This window comes from Dipteris shenzhenensis, chromosome 31, assembly GCF_047967505.1.
Source record: "Dipteris shenzhenensis isolate YYH24624 ecotype China chromosome 31, Dip_SZ_1.0, whole genome shotgun sequence".
Classification (NCBI taxonomy): Eukaryota; Viridiplantae; Streptophyta; class Polypodiopsida; order Gleicheniales; family Dipteridaceae; genus Dipteris; species Dipteris shenzhenensis.
The window spans coordinates 32,971,606-32,993,568 of record NC_141626.1 but is presented as its reverse complement, the minus strand read 5'-3'; the positions used below and the strand labels follow the sequence as shown (position 1 = coordinate 32,993,568).

Below are 21,963 nucleotides of genomic sequence, written 5' to 3'. Positions count from 1 at the left end.
TTTCCTTTACAGTGTAAACATGGGACAATTTATATACCCCTCCTTATACATTTTTGTATATGTTGCCTTGACAATGTCAACATCGAAAATTTTATGTACCCCTCCTTATACATTTTTGGATATGTTGCCTTGACAATGTAAATATGGAGAAGTTTATGCACCCCTCTTTATAATGTAAATTGCAAAATTGTTGGTATAAATGCAAGAAGTCACTAACATTAATGTCATTTAATGTGTAAACTACTTAATCATCATGTTCTCTCATGCATAGTTTGATGTTCTCAATGAGTACAAATAAGTACCGTTAAGTACCAATAAATAAATAAATTATACTCCATCCATGCCTTGTGCATTGTACTATAAACTATTGGAAAAGTACTTTTAGTGTATGCATGTAAGCACTATCTATGCTTCATGGTACTTGTAAAGAGCTTATATAGTATTATGATGTTCTATTAAGTAAATACAAAATACTTTATCTTCATGTAAAGAGCTTTTAGTACTCTTGAGTAACTTTCCATATACTTTAAAGTACTTTATAGGCTTTGCAAAGTGATTTAGAGTACATTATAAGCTTCATAAAGTACTTTATATGCATTGTAAAGTGATTTAGAAAGAGTTTACTTTAAAGAACTTAATAAGCTTTGTAAAGTGGGTGATTCTGTAACGTAGTTTAAAGTAGATTGGTTTTGTCAAGTGATTAAGAAAGTGGTTTTGAGATTTTGCAAGTTTGGAAGTACTTTTTGCAAAGAAGACTAGCTACATCTAGATAGCATTTATAAATGTAACTACTTAACTCACACGTCATTCATTCATAATACCCAATGTCAAAAACACATCATATAGCCAAAACCAATCATTCATTCATTCTACCCAATATCAAAGACACATCATGTTGCAATTGTTAACTATGGAACTTAGCTGTAAAAGTCATGTGGCAGCTATAACTGTAGAAGGTAGCTGTAAAAATCTGCACTACCTAAACCGGTGAAAGGCATGCTATTATATAGATTTTCTTCAACCTCAGGTGATAACCTCATAAGGTTTTTCCCTCCTAGTATGGGATCCATATCAAATTTGATGACCTGCACTAGGTGTGCATACGTGAGAACGGGAGGTTTGTTGACAAGCAACTCCTGCACATCATCATGGAGTCTATCATGGTAATATCCCATAACTACTAGCGATCTAGCAGGAAGAATATTGTCCCAATTATCGGACATCGCCCTAGGTATTCTTTCCTACTAAAAATACAAAAAAAGTTCTCCTATTATGTGCTTGGCACCTCTAGATCTCTGAGCCTGCATGCTCTACTTAGCTTATGTAGACTCTCCGTCCAAAGGGTCTCTTCCACCTTGCTGTCCGGAAACTCAGCCTAGGTGGGCAGCTCCTTGAGCTAAGTCTGCAGCCCTTTGTACATACCTTCACCTCCTGTGTATAGGGAGGATGGTCCTCCTGCTGCTCCTTCCTGCTCTTGGGTTGCTGCTCCAAGTGATAACTGAATGAGGCCCAAAAGAGTCCTTTTAAAGGGCTCAAGGCCCAGCCAACCAAATCAACCGAGCAGCCTGCTTCTGGCCGACCCAAACAAGCCAACCACCCCACTCCCTACTGCTGCCTATAAATCCCCTCTAGGGGCTCATTGCAAGCCTTTTTCTGGCCCTTCCTGGCCATGTAGCTGGCTGCCACAAGTCCAGGAAGGACTATCCATAATCCTGCCTCATTTCCATGACCCTAGGGTCCCAAAACATTTGTTGACCCATGCATTTTTGGTCCTTTCCATGAGTCAGCATCTGGATCTACATCTCCCCTCCATGGTGGATCTCCTCTGCCAGGTACCTGTCCTTTCTCCTCGTTGCCCACATGATAGACTGCCCATGCAGCAGCCCCATGCCCATTACTACTCTATGCTTCACCCCCCCATGCACTCCTCATATGGGGGCTCACAAATGAGGACGTGACCACTTCGTCATTTGCAAACAATTAACTGAAAATGCCACTTCATGATAACTTAAAGGCATTCAAAAGTTTAAAAAGCTTAGACATATATCAAAGAACCTTTAAAAAATGACACATATCACATTAACATTTGAACTCCAATGCTAGACCACTGTAGGTGAAAAGCAATCAAAAAGTTTAAAAACCTTGTACATATATTAAGCACTTTTACAAAACAAAGCGTACCACATTTCATAATTTCCATACACTCCATGTTTTATTCGACTCTATCCAATTTGAACCATGTTACACCAACAAACCATGCCATTCGCATCATTGTTATAATTATTTTTGGGCATCATCTTTCACACAAATCATTGCACCTGGCCATATTTTGGTTAATATTCTTTCAGATTTCTCTTGTCTTCACTGACATGAAATATACTAATTGTAAAGCTCCATTTGGTTACTCCAAGCACATGTTTCTTAACTATCATTCTTTTTCGTTTGGGATACACATTGGCCAGTTTTGAACCACTTAGCGTAGCCATGCATGCGGGATAGTTTGTGCTCCTTCTGGTCTGTGAAATTGTGTGTTGTTTCTGAGAATTGTCATGCTGTGTTAGGGCGCTTGTGGGCAGACAGACACGAACTCAGTTTTCATTATTGTGCTGTATCTACTGAGTTTCGAGGTTGCATGACTTATCATTTAAAAGAAAGATGAGTCCCCTTGCCTTTCAAGACAACTCAAAATACACATAGACAAAAAAAAACCAGTTGCCTCTCCAGTTACAAAGAAATAATATCCCAGATGATATTATTCTGTTGCAGGGTTTCAGGAATGCTACAGCAGTGCAGTTGCTTAGTGTTGTCATTTACAGAAGCAAATTACATTGCATTTGTCGGAGCCCACAGGTTGCCACCTTTACATGCTGCTGTTTACTCTATCTTTCAAACTTTCTTGAGTGAGAACTGATTTTGAGTGACCAGTTGCAGGTACGAGAATGGACATATCCAAGTTGTCTGTACAGTTGCAACATAACGATCATCTAGATATTTTTCGCTTTTCTTAGACAAGAATACCTATTACCCCTTCAGCCCTTCCCACAATTCTTAATAGGGGAGAATGTACCATGCCCCAGATCCCTGTAATGCAACTTGCAGAAGTAGAGGGCAGGCTAGATACCTTGTGCCTCAACAGGCAACCACTAGCTCTCCTGCTTGCTACTTGAAGAGTTCTCAAGTTCAGGCAAACATTGATGGAGAGCAGAGAATGGAGCCCAAAGAAAAACCTATTCATTAGAGCAGCGTATTCAATTTAACATTATCACCAGTGGCTGCCAAAAATCTTCATTGACTGATATACAACACATATTCATTGGCATAGAGGAGACAGGTTTAACATTCTGTTGTACTGGTTCAACTTTCAGCAAGCGAGCTCAAAACATCCTGATTAAGGGATGCCTGTAAACGAAATAGCACATCACCAATGCAGATATGGATCACATTATATCAAGCGCCCACTTGCTGCTGCAGCCCTGTCCACTACCCTGTCCATGTGTAAGAAGCCCTGTCAACAATAAGATAATCCCCACGTATATCCTTTGCCACCCGTATCTTTTCATCAAGGTAAACTGATTCAAACCTGCATTCCAAGAAAACACAAAACACAAAGATGGAATTGATTAATGAAGAAGCAAATCATGTGAAGTTTTGTTAGCCTCAGTTTTTAACCCAGTAGTAGCGGAGTACAAACAAGGATCAAGATCTAAAGATTTATGTCATTTTTTTACTTTCACAATCGACCACAGTACCATGGGATGCATCCACATTCTACGTCTTGATGGTCGAATTCTAGTGTGCAACAAGGCCAGCTATGACAAGAACAGCAATCAACTCCACAGGACGCAGTGCAAAGAAAGCCATAGATCCGTGGATAATAGTATTAGCTCTTTCCACCAGAGCATTTGTATGAGTTCCAATAGTTGACGACAACAGATTCCACAGCTGGCCTTTCCCAAGTGCTTGACCCTTTCCAGTCACATACATGCAGTGTGAACTGGTTACCTCCCCCTTTGCACATGCATAGTAGTCTACGGAAAACATCATGCCCCTATAATCATCAAAATGAAAGGCCTTCGCTTAGAGAATGCACTTGTATTATGGGATAGGACAGCTTTCAGGTCCGGGCAGGCTGTCAAGATTCTATTCGCATCAATCAGTGAAGTTTCTGTCAGTCTGCAAACTGGCGAGACCCCCAATTTAGGACTGAGCAGCCCACGCAAACGTGAACCCAGTAACCAGGGGACCATATGAAGTCGACCCCTTGTACATGCAGAGTTGTCTAGAAAAGCATCATGCCCCTATAATCATCAAAATGAAAGAGGCCTTAGCTTAGAGCATTGTATTGTGGGCTAGGACAGCTTTGAGGTCCAGGAAGATAGATTTTAGATGCCATATCTTGTCGTTGCTGACCATGGGCCATTACGGGCACTCTTAAGCACTACCAAAGCATAAGCTGCCTCCCTGCTTATGTTGGCCTGCAATAAATCAGTGAAGTTTCCACCAGTCTGCAAACTTGATGGACCCCCAATATAGGACTGAGCAGCCCATGACAAACAGTGAACCCAGTAACCAGTCAACCACATGTACACAAACAAGCTTAGAAAGCCTGCATCTGCTACGATACCTAAAACACCAGAATAGCCACCCCGGCTGTTGATAAAGCAATCAGATACCTAAGCTACCATAACAACCCTCTTTCTTTAGAATCTCGAGTGTCTCTGTGGATTACTGTCAGAGCCTGCATCACATTCCACTTTATATAGTTGGCTATCTCACGAGTTACCCAACTATAGAGTTTGTACATACCACAATGACAGCCCGAAAACTACCACAACCCTTGTCAACATTGAACAGTAAGTGGCAGGAGAGGAGATACATTGGCTTATGACAGAATGTTACAAGCAAAACTCAGCAACAGGATGCAAAATATTTGAATCACCAGCCTGCAGAGCAAAACAGATTCAACCATTTCAATGGTAGCCAATTTTTTGCATGGTTTTACAGATCATAAGCCCCTCTTCATCACAAACTGACACCCTCACTTATCCAACAATAAGACTGCTGTAAAATATTCAATTCACCAGCCTGCCAAGAAAAGCAAATTCCAGCAATGGAGATATCCTAAAAAATAGTTGGTATTGATATGAGTAAAGCTGAACCGTGACAGCCTACAGGCTACAGTCTGCTCAGTGCTGCGGCCTGCCTACAGCCTGTAGGGCCATGGCCCATAGTACATAGGCCAAGAGGGCTTAAACTTTAAAGTTTAAACAGCCTATGCATAATTTATATAATTTAAACTTTAAACTTTATAATTCAAGAATCAAAATCACTTTAAACTTTTCTCCCAAGACAGGTCGTTTTGGGAGTTTCGGCGAAATGTTTCGGTGCCCCGAAATGCGTTTTTTGGTAACACGAGGCCGCCGTCGCCATGTGGCGGCATGCATGCGTAAAATACATGCAAACTAAAGATGGAAAGTTACTTGAGTTCTAAAGTTGCCAAGTAGCTACATAATGCATGCATGCATGTACGAGTACTTTGTAAAAGTATCCCACTAAAGCTTAGGTTTCTAAACTTAACTTTATGCATTTGTATGAGAGAGTTATTTTCTAAAAGTATGTTTCTTGGACTCCAACACTTTTTAAAAAGTTATAAAAGGAGGGGAAAGTCTGTGGCTTGTATTATACTTAATTGTGAATAGATTATATCAATTCATTATTCCTATTCATGAATCATACTCACCAACCCTGGCCAAAGGGAGGAACAGGAATTCTCCAACTAGATCCACGAAGTAAAGCACTTGTGAACCTGCAAGCATCCATGAAAGTTCTGAAGGTATAAAAATGCATACAGTTGTAACAAGCCCACTTGCTTCCAAAGCATCATGCACATGCTTGGCCATCGAAAAAAGAGTGAAATTTTTCATAAAGCCATGCTCACCTAAAATTTACTCTTTGTGATGAGACAACCTCGATTGTTGAGTTTACAATAAATGCTCCATGAGGGGGGAACGTAATTACATTGTTGAGCTTGCATTCTTCAACATCAATGGCCTGCCTACTCCAAGGAAATGCTATGTTATTCCTTGCTTTGCTACAAATGAGAAGCTAAACATAGAGCCATAGATCAAAGGAACAGAGCCAAACAAAAAATAAGTACCCCGTTACACAAAATCTCCCAGGAATAAAGCTGACAAAGTTTGTCAGTTTATAAAATGCTGCTCACATTGTGTACACAACCATTGCACGGAATCTTCCAAAGTTGACTCTTAAGTACAACAAATCATCACATTGTTCATTGCAGGTAGCGAAGCCAATATATGCATATCATTCAGAGAAGGGACGCTTAGACTAAAATTCTCACAATAAAAAACCATGGCATTGCTAAAGCACTTTCATTGCAACAAGGGATCCTTGTAACTATAATTTAGAGCCCATCTAACATTGTATCATCGCATCAAAAAACTGGTTGGCTGGCTGGCTAGAGTATATCGCATGTGCCCGCCAAGCTACTCAAAAGGAGGCTCCTAAGGATGAATGGATAGGCAACCCACCTGGGTGATATATACCTACATTTTAACTACTTTCACTATATGTGAGATAAGCCCTGTCGACAGACCAACTAGCAGGTACACATATGTAGTATACATGAGGACTACTACTTCTCTCTCAAGCTTGCCAGGCTATGTAATGAATGCGCAAGTGTGAGTTCTAATGAGAAAGAGGGCATCCATGAGATCCATATTTGTTCACACATAAACTGGTACACAGTGGAAGATTGGAGTTGTTCTACTTTTAATGCTGCTTTATTTACTTTATTACTTAATCGCACGTCCAAAGAGTACAAATGAAGATTTGGGGCTGCATACATTCTAGCTGTCCTCAAGAAGAGGCTAAGACTGGAGCTGGGAGGGATAATATAGTCCATATATGGCACTTTTACACCTTCGAAAACGTGCAAAAACAGCTTTGAAATTGGGCAAAGACTGCAAAAAACAATGCTCTTCCATTGTGGGTTGCAGTTTTTTGAAGTTTCGACAAAATTTCTAGCATTAAAATTTCAGCTTCGAATGAGGCATGCAAATCTGGGTCTTCCTAAGCAATAGTGGCAGTTTTGACAAAAAATCAGCCTTCAAGATGGCCACTTCTTGCTGTACATGCACATTTACAGATCTATTGTGGTGCCAAACAAGCAGGGTTTGCATTTTGTGTATCGTTACACCTTACACACATTTTGAAGCTACTTTAGGTGTTTGTCAAAGGGATTTTGTGATTCAAGGTGAAATTGCAATTTTAGGCAAGTGCTACAAATCTCTTCTGGTGATTCAACAAGCTCACCTCAGGCTTATTTAATTTTTGTTGCAGAGGTGCGACTGGTCTTTCCAATATTTGTAGTAGGACTGTTTAGGTATAGTATTTGTTGGCAAGCATGACTTCAAATAATTATGTGCCTCATGTGGAAGAGAATTGAAACGGCACTCATGTTTACTGAAGACAGTATCTATCAGCAAGGGCTTATGGAAAATTGCAGTAGGCACATCCACAAAGCCAGTAGCGAATGCCATGAGGATGAAGATTGGGAGACAACAAGCAATGTCCGTTCTCACTACAAATATCAAGCCTTCCCTCATCAATCATATGATGCGTGAATTCAATATGGCAACAGCTACCATATTGAAGCTGGAGATACCAATGTGGAAGCGTAAGTTCTAACACAAAAGAGACATTCGTGCATACATGTGATTCATTTTCCATACATCAATTTGAAAACAGTGGAAGACTTGAGGTTATGCTAATTTACTTCTACTAATTCTTGTTGTGCATGCACATCTACAAACATTTTCTGGTGACAAACAAGTCTTTTGCATTTGTGACATGTGTATCATTACAACTTACAAACTCTTCAAAGCTATTTGAGGTGTTTGCTTTTGTGATTCAAGGTGAAATAGCAGTTTTTGGCAAGTACAACTCTCCTTTGGTGATTTTAACAAGCCCACATCAAGGTTTTACACCTTTTGCATAGTTATTGTTGGTCTTTGCAATATTTGTAGTAGTTGTGTTTGGGAATAGCATTTGTTTACAACAATGAAGTCAAAGAATCACATGCCCCACGTTAAAATGACACTCAAAAGTATTTGGTGTGAAAGTTCACAATAAAGATGCTATTCACTACATCCACAAAGCCTATAGCAAACTCCAGAGAATTGAAGATAGAGAGATACAAACTAAGACATCCCTTCTTGGTTAGGCTCAGCTAACTTGAAGGTACTATGCTTATCTCTATCCTCAAGCTTCTTGCAAGTCCGACACACGTTAGACTAACATAGGGACACGCATGGTCTAGGTACCAAACCGTAGATCCTTGCAAGGAGGTCAGGCAACCCCAGACCAACTTACCCCAAGTAAGAGACTACACATCCCATACCATGTAGCCCCATCTGCGTTCATATCTCTTTAGGGAGACAGAGGCTTGGCTCAGGAGGTCCCACTCCTAAGAATGTCCCATATGAGCCAAGGCTCACACTTAAATAGACATAGGGTGTCCTACCTGTCTGGACCCTAAGACTATCCTACTAAAGGTACATCAGGACTTAACAGTCCCAAGGTTAGGTGACATGACCCTTGGTTAACGTGACCTCCTTAATACTAGCAAGGGTATGTCCAAACATGGACATAAAATTCTCCCTCCCTTATTGAGAGAAGGGTTGAGACATAAACTCTACGAATTGGCACCAAAGGAAGTCAATACTTTGCCAAGTATTATCGTCTTTTGAGCAATTCTTCTACTTAACCATCATCTCTGGAAGAATCCTATTCCTAATCTATCGGTCTCTATAGTCCAAAAGACATTCAAGTTCATGGGGCACGTAAGTGGTCAAGTCTTGAAGTCATGCTAAGTTCATCCTTAGATGCTAAATCATCTCCCACATCCAACTTCTCTTTCAATTTACAAACATGAAAGACGTGCATATACCCAAACACCATTAGGCAAATGCAACTTGTAGGCCAATTCATTGATCTTCTTAAGAATCAAGAAAGGATCACAAAAGTGTGAATATATTTTTTAGACTTGACCAGTTCGCATAACTTGAACTTTAGGGATCTTCAAGTGAACCCATTGACCCTCCAAGAGAGCTCGTGGTGACCATTTCTGATTAGCATAACATGAACTTTAGGGATCTTCAAGTGAACCCACTGACCCTCTGAGAGAGTTCACAGTGACCGCTTCTAATTAGCATAAAACTGCGCTCTATCCTAAGCACTCTTTATGGTTTTCCTTGCAAACGGAAACATTATCTTGTGGTTGTTGCAACCAATCACTGGCAATGACAACCTTGACATCTTGCAAGCCAACTACACTGGGGCTCTGGGCTGGAATCCATACATCAACATGGATGGACTGATTCATGTGGCTGAGTGCTTAGCACTATTGCAAGCAGATTCCAACAGTGGAAGATACTCGTCCCAATCCAATTGCCTCCGGGAGACATAAGCTCTCAGCATATCTTCCATAGTTCGATTTGTTGGAAATATTGTAATATTTAAGGCAGTGGCCAATACATTAGTTAGTTAGGAGGGTTAGGGGCACTTTTCCCAAGTTAGTTTTTTCCCCTAACTGCAGTTAGTGGTTGAGTTAGTAGTACAATTAGGTTTGACTCACTCAAGGCTCACCCTAGGGTTTTAGGGTATTGTCACACAACCCTGTTGTACTCATTCTTGCAATCTCATCTCGGCTGAATTCCACGTTTTTTAGCTCTCTCCATCTCGAAGCTTTCACATTTGGTATCCGAGCAAGCTGCCCCTTTCGCACATGCACCTCCATTGGAGATGATTTCTACTGCGAAGAACTTGATTTTCATCATGAGAAACCCTGTTCAACCGCTCGTTTTTTATGAGCAGCCACAATTGTTCACCACTTCGTACAAGCTCCTAGAGCTGTTATAAGGGTGGCCGCAACCTTTGGAGAAGTTTGAATTGCTGCTGCTGTTTCTGAAGCTACTCGGCCACATTTGGAGTAGGAATCACTGATCCAGTTCAGTTTTTCATTGATTTGAGTTGCTGCTCCTGTACCTGGCCATCCTCAGAAAGTGCATTAAAAGCTGGTTTTGATGCTGGTTGACTTGTTCTACACCCGGTCGCCTAGTTTTGCTTCAATCGCTCCTGTTTTGGAGACAAGTTTGGCCCTGTTTGTGCTTGCCCTAGCTGGTGTACCTATTCCTAGTCTAAAAGGATTCTTTGCCACTGGAATAGCACTCTAACTATCAGTGAGAAAAGGAGTAGGACCCTCCAATATGAGACGAAGATCAGCGAACAAACGTTGCAGCCAAACACACTCAACTGTCGCTGTGAATGCTACCCTGTACTCAGCTTCACATGAGGAAGTAGCCACTGTAGATTGCTTCTTGCTCAGCCAAGAAATACAAGTGTTGCCCAAAAAGAAACAATTACCACTAGTGGATTGGCTGGTATCATGGTCTCCAGCCCAATCTGAATCACTATAAGCATGTATCTTTAAGTCACTCCTCTTGGGAAACATCAAGCTAAAAGACTTTGTGCCTTGCAAATATCTAAAGATGCGTTTTACAGCCTGCCAATGTGTTATCTTTGGGCTGTGCAAATATCTGCTCGCCTGAGATACTGCATACTAAATATTAGGCCGTGTATTGCACAAGTAAATGAGGCATCCAACAGCCTGGCTGTAAAGTGACATCCACTGATTCACCAGCATCATACATAGTAAGATTCAGCCCCGGCTCCATAAGAGTGGCAATAAGCTTACAATCATGCATGTTGAACCTATCCAAGAGTTTCTACACATACTTGGATTGAGACATAACAATGCCACACTTGTCTTGTATAAACTGGATTCCCAAATAAAAATTTAACATGCCCAAATCTGTCATGTCAAATTCAGCTTTCAACTCAGCTTTGAAATCTGCAATTATATTCTCATTTGACCCCGTGAGCAGCATGTCATCTCCATAAAAAATGATGACCAAAATATCCCCCCCATCCTTCTTGATGTAGAGGGTGCTTTCCTTGGGACTATTGTGTAATCCCTTACTTGCCAGGAATGCATCTATCTTGGCATACCATGCACGTGGGGCTTGTTTCAGCCCATATAAAGCTTTGTTAAGCTTGCATACCTGAAGTGCATTGCCAAAAAGTTCAAATCCAGGAGGTTGCTTGACATAAACCTCTTCCTGCAAATCCCTATTAAGGAAAGCTGTTTTTATGTCCAACTGATGGACATTCCACACAAAATTTGCAGCCATTGCAATAACTGACCGTATGGTGGTCATCCGGGATGTAGGAGCAAAAGTCTTTTCATAATCTATGTCCTTCTGTGCATAGCCTTTGGCAACCAACCTTGCCTTGTACCTATCAATAGACCCATCTGGCTTCCTTTTGACCTTGAAAACCCACTTGGTACCAATGGCATGCTTACCTGGTGGCAAATCCCAGACCCCGATACAAAGTGCCAGACAACATCAAAGCATAGTCATTCTCTTTGTCTCTGACTGCGCACTTGTCATCATAAAAAACAAGCTGAAATCCTCCTGTATTGAGTGAGGACACTGAAAGCAAATTCTTCTTTATGCCTCGCACATAGAGAACATCTAAAATTCTAAAATCTGTGCCATTAGTGGATGTGAGAATAATGTCTCCCACTCCACACATTGGATAAGAAGAATTATTTGCACAAGTCACCTCACATATGGGTCATCATCATTAGTGGCTGTAAGATCTGAACTACCCACTGAAAAATCTGAAGTGCAAGCCAAAAAGGCATAGTGCTCTTCCACAAAGTGTTGGAATGGTCACCTCCCCATTTGTAAGCTCCCATATGAGTAGAGCATGAGGGAGGTAGGCCTGGAGAGATTGGGGCTGTCACATGGGCAGCACATGAGCTGCCATGTGGGCAGCTGTCAAAGCAAAGGACAGGCATACAACCTGTAACAGGGCCCTCTGAAGAACATAGTCACATGAAAACCCGTTTCGTCCTCTTCGAAACCTCGAAACGCAAAACAGAAGAAACGTTTCGAAATAGGACGAAACGCTCTCAACGAAACCTTTGTTTCGCCCAAATCAAAATAAACGTTTTTGCCTCGTTTTTTCTAGAATCCAAGGTGTTTATGTTTTGAATTTCCTTTTGTGCCCTATGAAAGGAGGGCCTCCAGCCCTCATTCAGTATCACTTGCAGCAGTAGTTGGGAAGCAGACAGCAGCAGCCACAGGCCCACCCTTGGACCTACACACAGAGGGAGAAGGAGGTTGGCATAGGGCTGCAAACTGAGCTCAAGGTGCTGCCCACCTAGGCTGGCTTCAAGACAGCAAGGTGGAAGGGATCTAGACAGAGAGTCTACATATGCTCGAGGTGGAGCATATTAAGCAACTAACAATCCCCAATTTCTAGGGCAATCTACCAGCTTACAGGCCAGCCACCTAAGCCAAACAAGTGGCCAGAAAGACCAGCTGGTCTAGCCGACCAGAACTAGCCGACCAGCTGGCAGGCCCACCGACCAGCTGGCCGACCAGCTAGGTCTGGCCTATAAAGGCACAAGCCCCCACACTCCTTGTGACAAGACAGGACCTGCAGCTGCTCCTCTTCTCCTCCATGCTTTGCTGCAGCCCCGCCTACACCACTTCTACCTCTCCTCTTCAAATCTGCTCCTCTCTGCCTCCTAGCTGCTCCATCCTCTCCTCCAGATCTGCCCCAACTTCTGCTCCTCTACTCCAGATCTGCTCCTCTGCTTCAGCTCTGTCCCTTCTGCTCCAGATCTGTCCCCTCCTGCTCCAGATCTGCTCCTTATCTTCATCATCATCGAGCTACACGGAGGACTGCGTTACGCTCCCTCTGCTGCTATCTTTTCTATAGTTTCTCTACATGGAATCATCTTTCTAATTCACCTCAGCCACGGTCCTTGAGACACGACAGCTTGAGGTTCTTGTATTCAATTTTTCATATTACCGACAGGCACTATGTTTTCTGAGTTCCGTTCTTCAGTTGTGTCTGAGTATTGTCTATTTTTTTGATCGCTCCACTGCAAACCCTATCGTTTCTCTATAGAGCACGCGGGTTCAGAGATCTAGAAGTGCCAGGCTTGTAGTAGAAGGACCTTTTGGTATTGTATCTTGTCCTAGTTTTTGGACGGACGGAAATATAAAGTGTTGCCTTTATATTTGTCTCTAAGCATTGTCTATTTACTAGCTTGCACATCTATGCACATAAGTTAAGTTTGTGATTCCACACCCCACACCACACTGTGTGAGCTCCTGGGCAATTCTGTCAGTCTTCCGCTGTGCGTACCCTCTATTGGGTCATTTCTAACATGGTATCAAAGCCCAAGTAGGAGGCTCACAGGTGTGGGAGCCTGAAGCAAACACACAGGCAGTACAACAGTCTGGTATGTACTTGATATTTTGCATTTGAGCCTTTATAGCATGCTGTCCAGAGACTCTGCTCTTCATTTATCTTGGGTGATACGAGATTGGAAGAAATTGGCCTTCTTCGAAGGCAGAAGGGGAAGTATTGGTGCTTCTTCAAATCTCAGACGTAGATTGCTAGAAGGTGATGGACAAAGAGCACTGAAGCTAGAAAAGTACCTGCTTGAGAACTCAACGAGAGTTCATGGTCCACGTTATCTGGAAATATTCATTGGTTGCAGACCTTGCCAAAGGACGGGTTGAAACAGACCCTCAAAGCATGGTGCCTGGAAGACTCCAGGTTGTCCAGTCATTATGAGGGGGACAACTGGAAGATCGTGACGGCTGGATTGCTTGAGTTCGAAGGCGGGAACGTGACTGAACAAGGTGGTGCCAAGAGGTGCTACCAAAGATGGACCTATGTACCAAGATGGTGTGCGGAAGCGGAACCAGACCTGGTGGAGCAGGGGCCACTGGATGAAAAGCCAGGAAAAGATTTCGACATTGAAATGTTCCAGAGGACTACGACCACGGAGTTACTGGAGCGTCGTCATCGATGTGTTGGCATTGGGCCTGGATGTGTCGGTAAGAGGGGGTGTTGGAATGGTCACCTCCCCATCTGTAAGCCCCCATATGAGGAGAGCATGACGGAGGTAGACCTGGAGAGATTGGGGCTGTCACATGCGCAGCACATGAGTTGCCATGTGGGCAGCTGTCAAAGCAAAGGATAGGCGTACAGCCTGCAACAGGGCCCTGTGAAGGGTGCGCTGACATCAGCAGGATACGGCCCTACTGTACGGGCCTGTACGGAGGCTTATCAGATCTGTACGGCGTTGGAAAAAGACCTGGCAGGGGCGCAACAGCGTGGGGGTGACCAGCAACCTGGTCGGCCAGTCATAGGGCTGGTAGGGCAGGTTCCAGCCAGCCTACCATGCCTAGAAATGGCAGGGAAAAAGGGGGCTATATAAGAGGGCATCAGCCCTTGAAGTGAGGGCCAAAGCCCTAGTTTGTGGGCCAGGGGGCCCTGGTTAAGTGAGCCCTTTTAGGGCGGTTTTATAGCAGCCTGGTCAGCCTGATTAGGGTCGGTCAGATTCAGGCTGCTGTTCGGTTTTTTGAGGCAGGCCTTGTGCCCTATAAAAGGAGGGCCTCCAGCCCTCATTCAGTATCACTTAGCAGCAGTTGGGGAGTAGACAGCAGCAGCCACAGGCCCACCCTTGGACCTACACACAGGAGGAGAAGGAGTTTGGCATAGGGCTGCAGACTGAGCTCAAGGTGCTGCCCACCTAGGCTGGCTTCCGGACAGCAAGGTGCAAGGGATCTAGACAGAGAGTCTACAAATGCTCGAGGTGGAGCACGCGGGCTTAGAGATCTAGAAGTGCCAGGCTTGTAGTAGAAGGACCTTTTGGTATTGTATCCTGTCCTAGTTTCTGGACGGACGGAAATATAAAGTGTTGCTTCTATATTTGTCTCTGAGCATTGTCTATTTACTGGCTTGCACTCTATGCACTAAGTTAAGAAGTTTGTGATTCCACACCCCACACCACACTGTGTGAGCTCCTGGGCAATTCTGTCAGTCTTCCGCTGTGCGTACCCTCTATTGGGTCATTTCTAACACAAAGTTGGCTGCAACATCTCTCCCATCATGAGAATGTGGAGCTGATGCATCTGACACAGCCATACCGCAATCCCTTTTCTTCTCTTTGCCTATGCGCTTCTTGCATTCTCCAATATAATGACCTGGCTTCTTGCAATAATGACAAATGCCCTTCTTTTTTTGCTTATCTACATCACCCTTTGCCTTATAAGAGGGCTGTCCTGAATCAGCTTTATGCTGATGTGTGGGCTGATTGGCATGTGGCTTTTGCTGCCCTTTACTCTTGGGCTTGAACTTGGAGAGCATGGCATGCTCGCCAGCCCGGGTTGCCATATTTCTGTGTGTCTGCTCCTCCTACAACAGAAGTCCTACCAACTTGTGAAAAGAGAGAGGATTGCTACCCCCCCTCAATGACAAATTCAGCGAGGTGTGGAAACCGAGATAGGACTCAGGGAGAGAGTTCAGAGTGGTGGTGATCATCTCTGAATCTGGAATGACTTCATCAATATTCAGCAACTGTTCCCTCAAGTCCTAAAGCTTTGTGAGGTGAGAATTCATGGAATCTCCCTCATCCATATGCATATGGGAAAGCTCTCGCTTCAGAAAGGAAACTTTGGCACTTGTGCTGCATTTGCACCTCTACCCCTGCCTCCAGCTATAGGAGTGATAGGTGTAGCCGCTGTATCTGGTCTTGCTTCATCTCCATTGGAATAATCTCAAAGATGTCTGCCAACCAAGATATTGCCAACCGTGAAACTCCACAAGGAGTAGTTGGTGCCATCTAACTTATCCTCTTGTGTGAGAACTCCAAATACCTCATTGGGGCTGTTCTGAGCCATTTTCACCAGATAATCTCAAAAACCACAGCAAACTGACCAAGTAAAATCCCTTTCTAGGATGTCAAATGCACAAGTAAAATCTGCAAAGAAAACCTGCCCACAGTGACAAATGCTGTCACAGCCTATCAAAGGCTCAAAATGCACTTCAATGCTCTGTTGAATGCCCAAAAATCTGCAAATAGAATCTGCAAAATGTGGCAAAAGTCTGCAAATGAACTCGTACTGAGTCCAGAACTGCTTGCAAACTTCCAAAATGCTCTTTTACCTGCAAAATTGCAACCCAAATGCAAAAGCCCCAATTTCTTGCGAAAAATTGCATACAAAAGAGGGCAAATTATTTGAAAGCCCCAAATATTGCACAAATTGCACTCTGCCTGCAAAAGACCCAAATTTCACTGACAAATTGCAGTGTAATTGCAAAAAGTCCCAAAATTTTCCAAAGCTTGCAGATCTACTACAATGTCTAATGCGCTCCCAAAGGTGAAGCCAAACAATGGCTGATGCAACTTAGCCTACAAATGAACTCTGCCTGCAAATGACGGACACCGAACACCTTAAGCCTACAAAAAATCCTGCAAGTACAGAACTGTATGGAATCGTACGGACGTTCTGTACGGACAAAATTGGCGCAAAAGTACGGAACTGTACAAACGGCCGTATGGAACTATACCGATGAATTTTGACACGTAGTACGAAAATGTACGTACGGTCGTACGGAAGTGTACGGACAAATCTGACGCATGGTGCAGAGATCCGTACGACTATACGGACGAACCGACGCACAAGTGTACGTATAGGAGTAGGTGTTGTACAGACTGTAAAGACAGCAGGTCGCTTGGTGATGGAGTACAAATGCGGGAGCTAGAAGCAAGAGGCTGGGAGCAGGGAGCAAGTCCGGGGAGGAAGTGCTCTGATACCAAATGTGAGAAAATGAGAGAGAGCAAGATGGAGAGTGAGCTGAACGTAGTTCACTCCCAAGTGTCAACTGAACTGAAGTGAATGAAGTGTGAGTACAAGAAAGAGATAAGGGTTTTGTCTAAGTGACAAAACCCTATCTAATCACTAACCGTAGTTAGAGATTACACCATGGTTAGGGGGAAAAACCTCTGAGAGGAAAAAGTGCCCCTAACTCACTTATTACATTACATTGGCCACTGCCTAGAATATATTAATAATTCTAACATTGGTGACGCCCACACATACCATGCATACTTTTTAGTTAACATAGTTGCTTTGTCTACATCATCGGGCTCACATTTGAGATTCGCCAATTGTTGATGAGTCAAATTTAGCCAGATGGTCACTCAATTCTTGACCATCATCCATCTTTAGATCATAAACTTGAGTTTCAAAAATACTTTAGAATTGGTGATTTTATTGCCAAGAATACCGTAAGTTTTACACAAATCTGCTTGGCTATAGACTTGAAGTCGATGTGGAGCACCAGAGAATAAGCAAGTCCTAGCCCAATAATGGCTATGGCCTTTTGTTTTGCCAAATATGAGCTAGAAGCTTCACGCTCGTCTCCAAATACCACCTCTGAAACAAGACGCTTCGTTTGTTTCATTGTTTCTCGTTTTGACAAGTTTCGTTTCGACTTTTCGAATGAAACGGATAGGTTTCGAATATATATATACCCTTATAGGGACGAAAAGTTATGTTATATTTAAGTTAGCGTGCACAAAGAGCAATACAAGTCAATATACTAAAAAGGAAATTCAAAACACAAACACATTAGATTCTAGAAAAAACAAGGGTGTATTTTGATTTGAGCAAAACAAAGGTTTGTTGAGAGCATTTCGTCCTATTTCGAAACGTTTCGTCTGTTTCGTGTTTCGAGGTTTCGAACGGGACGTAACGGGTTTCAATGTGACTATGCTCCCAAGAACCTTCCCGCAGGAGGAGCAGTTGCATCTTCATTTGCCATATGGGAAATCCATTGCCTTAGAACTTTTCAACAAGTATTGTAACGAAGATAATGCCATCTTGTGTAAATAAACAGTGGAGAGAATTGCAAATAAACTTTTTGAGAAGTTACCCTCTTGTGCAGCGAGATTGGAGTCCTCCTCAACAGACATAGAGCTTACTAAGGGCAAATCTGGGCAAAATGCTCATCAGCAACAAAAGAATGGCGAATATCTATCAACAGTCTCCTCTCCCATACATGTCTCGGCAAGTCTCCCATCGCCTACTCCTACCAACCTCTAGCACAATGGCTTTGCTCAAAGGAAGAACAAGTCTTTAAAGGAAATCGTGACATGCATGATCAAAGGGAAGAGGTTGCCACACATATTTTGATTGTAGGCAATATGTGCATCACATCTTTTAAACAGATAACAGATGCCCCACAGAGGCCTTGAAAACGGTTACATCGTTGGAGGTCCAGATGTGAGGGGCACCAGGGCAAACCGCTTCGTTAAAAAGCTTTGCTAAGAACGGGGCTACACAAAACCCAAGGTGGACTACCTTATGCACATATGCTTAGCCAATTGAGAAGCAAGCTAGACGATAAGGCATTTTTGTTGGCTACAGCAGTCACAAGCAAGGCTTGTCGTCTCTAAAATCCATAGACAAGAAGGATTTTTGTCAGGAGAGATGTAATTCTTGCAGAAAACTCAAATCGGTCCATGACTAGGCTTGATAGACAACTGCACACAGGCACTTAGGATGTTTTTCAAACGTTGCTTCCACTAGCAATTGACGGCACTTCAGGGCGGCTCATTAGATGCATTGGAGCTATCTTCCAAGACATTTCCTGCGGAAGAATTCATGGTGGCATCTTCATTGGCCAGCTCCCTCAGATCATTGTACACCATGAGCTGCAGAGAGAGCGCTGGAGTTGAGGGCATCATAAGTGTAGATCTAGTGAGAGATGGCTTCTATTGTGGGTGTGCCCACCCCTTTTCAGGCTAGGATAGGGAGAGTAAAGGGCTGGTAGGCCCATTTCAGTGGGCTGCTAGGATCAGCCTTGGGTCAGCAGACCCTAGGCGTCCTAGCAGGCCCTTTATAGGGGCTGGTCCTGGCCTGGGACAGCCGCCACTTGTGTTGGCCATATCAGGCCCCGAGTTGGCCTACAAGCTGCCCTATTTATAAGGCCAACCTCCCCCCTTTTTTGACATCACTCAGAACAGTACTTCTTCCCTCTTTTGGGTGTTCTCCCTTTAGTCTCTCTCTCTCTCTCTCTATGTGCTGCCTTCCGCGCATTTCACACTCTCACACTTTCACCCCTCCGTCCACTAACTAACACACAAATCAATTTTCCAATCGCAACGCCCCTATTTTAGAGAGGATTTCAAGTTAGCTAAACTAACATAAAATATTAAAGAGCCCCTACTCGACGTTAGCTCAACGTGTTGACGTTTTACGCAGGCCTCAAGGTCCGCGGTCGGACAGCAGATCATTTCAGCCGTCCGATCAATCACATTTATTATACGGAAGTACAATTGCATTGCGCGAGCTGTCTCCATCACTTTTCCCTACCTCCCACGTTGTCATCAAGTCCAAGATGGCACGGAATACAAAACTTTTGAGTTGGCAATGAGACGTTTGACCTCCAGTCGCTTTCAATCAACCTCCCACGGGCCCTCGACATACGCAAAAAGCCCAAGGTCCGCTTTTCTTCGACATGAAGCTTCTCGTGCCATGCCTCATAAGGTGTGTGATAGTCTTCAATGCCTTTGTGGGTGCTCGATTGAGCACATAGTTGGAGCACATGACAACATCCAACCAAAACTTATGTGGCAAAGACTTTCTCTGTGTGTGTGTGTGTGTGTATGTGCTGCCTGTCACGCATTTCACACTCTCACACTTTCACCCCCCCGTCCACTAACTAACACACAAATCATTTTTTCCGATCGCAATGCCCCTATTTTAGAGAGGATTTCAAGTTAGCTAAACTAACATAAAATATTTAGGAGCCCCTACTCGACTTTAGCTAAGCGTGTTGACATTTTACACATGGATCAAGGTCCACGATCGGACGGCAGATCATTTAAGCCGTCCGATCAATCACATTTATTATACGGAAGTAAAATCGCATTGCGCGAGCTGTCTCCATCACTTTTCCCTGCCTCCCGCGTTGCCATCAAGTCCAAGAAGATAGCACGGAATACAAAATTTCTGAGCTGGCAGTGAAACGTTCGACCTCCTGTCGCTTTCAATCAACCTCCCACGGGCCCTCAACGTACGCAAAAAGCCCAAGGTTGGCTTTTCCTCAACATGAAGCCTCCCTCAGGCTTTTCACTTAGAGCTAGTGCCCCCGAGGCCACAAATGCACCAAAGGGCCACAAATGCACCTTTGGTGCGAGTTTTGGAGAAGCCCCAAATCCATTCTCTCGCGTGAACCAAAAGGAGAGCCGCTTGAACCAAAAGGACAGTCTTTAATGCATTTGTTGGACGAGCTGACTACATGCATGGAGCTGCATTGTTGCAGATCAGTTTTTATTGCCTGCTCAAAGGCTCTCGATTGTGGGAGCAGCATTGAAGACAATGCTCAAAGCCAAATGGCAGTCCTCTATTGGTTGGATGCGAAATGGATCACAAATGCTTAAAGTTGCAACCTCCAAAATGGAGGTACAAATTTCGAGCACCAATGGCGCTCCATCCTTGCATCACAATGCATGCCAGCTCCATCAGTGGCGCATCTTTTACCGCGTGTGCACCAAGCCTTACACATCATACTAAAGAACACAGGGTGCACAAGATATGTGGGCAACTGCAGCAAGGCCATGTCCTGCTTAACGCCATTAGTTAAGTACGTATTCGTATACCTTGAAGGGATGATACACGGTGTTAGAAAGAACAATGTCAAGAGGACGATGTGCCAAGTCAAATGATAAATTTAGTACTAGCGCATAGAAATAGTTGCGTCCCAAAGTAGACCTCAGCTGTACCTGGAGAATATCTCCCGCTTCGGTGCCAAATAGGTAGGCTTTCTCGATGATGAACAACTGTTCCTTCTCTGTTGTCCACAGCATTCTCCAAGTGGCGGAAAGGGAGGCATCAGTGGTGACCGTATCAGCCCCGAAGGAAGCAAGAGCTTCGACGACCCGGATAATCTGCGAGCGTTTACTGGGGTTGCGCTGAGTGAGAAGACCGCGCTGCTGATCTGAAATGAGGAGGAGGAGGTCATCTCTGGCCAGCAAGGCTTCGGGTGAAGGGGTGAGGGAGGCGGGGGTGGCAGCAAAGGCTTGGAGACGGGAGAAAGAGCAGCGGTGGCTATTGGGTAGATAGAAGGGAGGACGAGTGAAATGCGCCGCCATAGCCAAAGCTTGATTACGAGTGGCAAGCTCCATCTCTCTCCCAGCCAAGCGTTCGATCACCCACAAAGTATAAAGCTCATGCACCGTGTACCTTATCCCATCATCTTTTTATCATACGAGTAACCTGACCCGTCTACGACAGGCTAGCGACCCGCTCCGCCGGGTCTCAAGATGCTAAAATGTCTGAAACCAGCAACATATTCTAACCAAAAAAAATGTCTACGACATAGTACTTCAAAATATTACATCCGAAAGTGAAATCAGAGAACTCATTGATATGTCCAAATACACTTCCGCATACAACGTCATAATTGAACATACAAAATCTACAATAGACACACAAACATCCCTAAAGGGAAAAGTCTGCGGCCATGTACTATAGGGAAAAGCTTGCGTCAGCCATGTACTCCACATCCGCCACGTTCAAAAAAAAAATTCTGTAAGACAGAGTACTTCAAAATATCACATCCAAAAGTGCAGTCACATGTCTGAACATGCAATAGCTACATCAAAGAACTGATTGATATATCCAAATACACAGCCACAAATAAAGTCATAACTGAACATACAAAATCTACAATAGACACACAAACATCCCTAAGGGAAAAGTCTGCGGCCATGTACTGCACGGAAAAGCTTGCGACGGCCATTCACTCCACGTCCACCACATCCGCCGCGTCCACCACGGCTACGAACATACAACGGAGTACCAGCAATCGTATCTAGACCAGCATCACATAGAAAGATAATTGAGGAACTATAATTATTGAGCCATAAAACTTTTATACATGTATATTGGTAAAACCCAACTCATTCTTTAGAGTACTTACTCAGACGCAAAGGGC

The 21,963-nt window shown here is 43.6% G+C and overlaps 1 protein-coding gene across 2 annotated transcripts; it reads right to left on the bottom strand.

Annotated features, from left to right (window-relative positions):
- Positions 1–2,700: 2,700 nt before the first annotated feature.
- On the bottom strand, positions 2,701–21,211 carry LOC147881360 (Plastid-lipid associated protein PAP / fibrillin family protein). Of its 2 annotated transcripts, none has more exons than XM_087369832.1 (4): positions 20,750–21,211; positions 5,939–6,055; positions 5,741–5,806; positions 2,701–3,580 (listed from the first exon to the last, which is right to left on the bottom strand). In XM_087369832.1, exons 1-4 carry the CDS (start codon positions 20,986–20,988, stop codon positions 3,481–3,483), a joined length of 522 nt encoding a protein of 173 aa, XP_087225958.1. In that variant the 5' UTR covers positions 20,989–21,211; the 3' UTR covers positions 2,701–3,480. The 2 variants fall into 2 exon arrangements, with proteins under 2 accessions (XP_087225958.1, XP_087225957.1); XM_087369831.1 differs by having other exon boundaries at positions 5,939–6,051.
- Between the last annotated feature and the right edge of the window lie 752 nt (positions 21,212–21,963).

Coding starts and splice junctions, on each gene's coding strand:
- LOC147881360 (XM_087369831.1), bottom strand. CDS start 21,151: ATGGAGCTTGCCACTCGTAATCAAGCTTTGGCTATGGCGGCGCATTTC. Junction 5,807..5,938: donor TCACAAAGAGTAAATTTTAG/GTGAGCATGGCT, acceptor GGATGCTTGCAG/GTTCACAAGTGCTTTACTTC. Junction 3,581..5,740: donor CCTCCCTTTGGCCAGGGTTG/GTGAGTATGATT, acceptor CTTGGAATGCAG/GTTTGAATCAGTTTACCTTG.